Below are 3,372 nucleotides of genomic sequence, written 5' to 3'. Positions count from 1 at the left end.
AGGAGAAACTTCCTGACAGTTAGAACAATTAACCAGTGGAACAACCTGCCTCCAGAAGCGGTGAATGCTCCAACACTGGAAGTTTTTAAGAAGAGACTGGACAGCCATTTGTCCGAAATGGTATAGGGTTTCCTGCCTGAGCAGGGGGTTGGACTAGATGACCTCCAAGGTCCCTTCCAACTTTATCATTATTATTATGATGAAGGCTGAGTTGCCTGTATGAAGCTGTAGATCAGGGGTCCTCAACCTTGGCAACTTTAAGCCTTGTGGACTTCAACTCCCAGAATTCCTCAGCCAGCAAAGCTGGCTGAGGCATTCTGGGAGTTGAAGTCCACAAGGCTTAAAGTTGCCAAGGTTGAGGACCCCTGCTGTAGATGATAATTCTGTGGCCTCCGTTAGAGGCATGAGAGCAAAGAAGGAAGGACAACTGATCCACGGTTCTTTTATCTGGACATCCTTTCTGGCTACTTCTAGATCAATTGGACTGGAGGACGATGGAGGTTATTCTGAACAGTTGGCGGACACTGTTCAAAAAAAGCTGTCCTATTGTCTTCAGCAGCTTCTCTGCAAAGACACAAGCGTCTCAGGGAATAGCCCTAACCCCACCAAACTGAGAAATTGCTAAAGATATCTATAGCAGTGGTAGTGAACCTATGGCACGGGTGCCAGAGGCGGCACTCAGAGCCCTCTCTGTGGGCACGCGCGCCGTCGCCCCAGTCCTAGGCCTTCAGCTGGGTTTTATAAAACCTTTTCGCTTTAGGCCTCTGCTGCCGTGTGCAAAAAAACAACAAAAAAAGGGTCAATCAATCAGTCAATTTCAACTTCTCGCGGGGAAAAAAAAGTTCTTGCAAAGTTGGAATTGATTGATTGAACTTTTTAGTCCCACCCAGTCTGCCATTACCACCGCAGCCACGCCCACCCAATGGGCCACACCCACCCGGCACCCGATGATGCATAAGTGGGTTTTGCGTTGCAGTTTGGGCACTCGGACTCTAAAAGGTTCGCCATCACTGATCTATAGGGTGAGCCTTGAATATTTTCCCTTAAACCAGGGACCACCTGGCATTACCGTTTCTGCCAGCCCTGTTGTTTAATTTGCTCATGAACCATATGATACATTCCTTAGCTTGATGACCTTGTTTCTCCCATTTTTCTCCCCCTTTTATCACGTTTAACCTACTTTTATCCTTGGTTTTAAGGTTCAGGAAGCTCTGGTTGGTTGGCACTGGGAAATATTGTTATGAGAGTAATTTTAAAACTGCAGGATTAGTACTGCAATGTTTTCCTCAACTTCCCTTTTTTTTTTCTCCTCAAGCAGAGGGGAAACTGTTGTTTCTGTCTGTCAGTGCTATCTTTTACTGTCCATGTAGCTACACAACATTTCTGCTCCTTTTTGGCGTGGCTACAGACATTATAAAAATTAATGTGATACAGCAGTATAAGTAATTGTCGACTTATGACAGGTTGCTTTGCAACTGTTTGAAGTTACGACAGGCCTCCCTGGGGCTGCTTACAATCCAAAGTCAAAATTCTGACAACCAGGCCCTCCCATGGTCACATTTGGCCTGCATTTAGGGCTGTTTGCAGCATTGCGCAGTCACATGACCACGATTTACAATGGTGTTTTTTTTGGTCAGAAACCAGCTTTTCCTTCAAGTTTCCAGCAAAAAGCACCTATTGTGGAAAATGCTTAATGATTGTCATGTTCACTGAACAACCACAGTGATTGACTTCATGACCACCACAAAAAAAGGTTATAAAATTGGGCGAGGTCATGTGATGACCTGCTTAACGACCAGCGTTACTTTACAGGGGTAGTCAACCTTGGCTCTTTTATGACTCGTGGACTTCAACTCCCAGAATTCCTGAGCCAGCTGTGCTGGCTCAGGAATTCTGGGAGTTGAAGTCCACAAGTCATAAAAGAGCCAAGGTTGACTACCCCTGCTTTAACAACCATAATTTTGGGCTCAGTTATGATCGTAAGTTGAGGATACCTGTAGAAATGGAGAGAAGAGAAAAACTATGGATAAATTGCAGGATTAATTGCTGGGCAAAGCAGCTTCTGAGATTAAGCATAATCAAAACACTGTTGTGCCCATAGGAGAAAAGTGTTTTAAACAAGAGGATAGTGTGCTGCATTTATTAACAGGTGCCCACCAAGCTACATTGGAATTGGAGGACGTAGGCTTGCCTCCGAAACAGTGTAGTGTGCCCAAAAGATTGTGCAGAATATATGTTTGCTTCTTGTGGAGAACTTGCGTACCTTTAAACACAATTAAAGATCCGAACATTACAGAAATGTTAATTAAAGATCTGAACATTATAGAATGTTCTGTAGTGAGGAGCGAGAAAAAAAATTAAGTGATCTGCGACTGGCTGAAAATAGAAAGAGACAGGGACCATTTGTAACAATGAGCGTGCGAGTGAACAAGAACAGACCTCTAAAAAAAAATAGATTAAAGAAATTACTGGAGTGTGGCACTTTGGGAATGAGGGCTCACAGTGGACGTTAAAACAAGTTAGTGTTAAATGCCCGATTCTTATTACTTTTTGTGCGGGTCTGTTGGTGTGTAGCTGGAGAAGCTGAAGGTCAGCAAGAACAAGCAGCACTGCGCTCGGGATTCCAGTAAAGCGGATGAAGACAAGAAGGCGAACCAGGGCGGTCTGAAGAGAAAGCCCAGTGGGCAGGGTAAGAAGAGCCTTCAGCTTCTGAGAGACATGCAAAGTATACAGTCCTCCCTTCAGAAGGATGACGTCAGTTGGGACTGCTGACCTGTCTTCCCCGCGTGGTGGTTGGTTTTTGAGGGGTTTGTACCTTTTATTATTCTGGCTGCAGTGGCACAACCAGCTACCGTGCTGGATGAAAGACAATATCAGAGTGGCACCTTCTAAACAAAGGCTTCTCCTATTCTACCTGTATGCCTGATCATGTTACCCTGGTGAGGGGAGCTGGGGATGGGTAGAGAGAGAGAGAGGAAAAAAATAAGCCGCCCTTTATTATTTCATTGCTAAACCTCACATTGGTACCAGTGATGGTTATTCTGCTACAAAACGTAATCCTTGCCCTACCGTTCTGCTTCTGACAGTTAATTATCCTCCTTGCTTGGGACAGCTTCCTTCTATGAGTGGAGAAAGTAGGTTTTTATTTTTATTTTTTTTAAAAAAAAAATTCATTCGGAGAGTTGAAGGTCCACAGGGAAAAAGCCTCAGAATTAAATTTGTTTTGCAGAATTTTTTTTTGACTTTGCTTTATAAACACACAGTGACTTTTGAACGGAGCAACGGTATGGAGCCCTGTGTCACTTTCGACTCTTTTCAAGGTCTCGTAAGCAGCTTTTTCTTTTAAAAGAATCAGCTCTTCCTTCTCAGCGT

General features: G+C 44.1%; 1 protein-coding gene across 1 annotated transcript in view; it reads left to right on the top strand.

Annotated features, from left to right (window-relative positions):
• Nucleotides 1-3,345, top strand: part of LOC107295229 (centrosomal protein of 57 kDa) — a 26,717-nt gene extending 23,372 nt beyond the window's left edge. The window contains exon 11 of the mRNA XM_015824533.1: nucleotides 2,575-3,345. Within this exon, the coding sequence (XP_015680019.1) occupies nucleotides 2,575-2,772 (198 nt within the window). The 3' untranslated portion in view covers nucleotides 2,773-3,345. The remainder of the gene's footprint in view (nucleotides 1-2,574) is intronic.
• Nucleotides 3,346-3,372: the final 27 nt, after the last annotated feature.

Source organism: Protobothrops mucrosquamatus, unplaced genomic scaffold (genome assembly GCF_001527695.2).
Source record: "Protobothrops mucrosquamatus isolate PMUCROS unplaced genomic scaffold, P.Mucros_1.0 scaffold2272, whole genome shotgun sequence".
In the NCBI taxonomy this organism is placed as follows: Eukaryota; Metazoa; Chordata; class Lepidosauria; order Squamata; family Viperidae; genus Protobothrops; species Protobothrops mucrosquamatus.
Note: the sequence above shows the minus strand (reverse complement) of the source record. Positions and strands in the feature narration are given on the sequence as shown.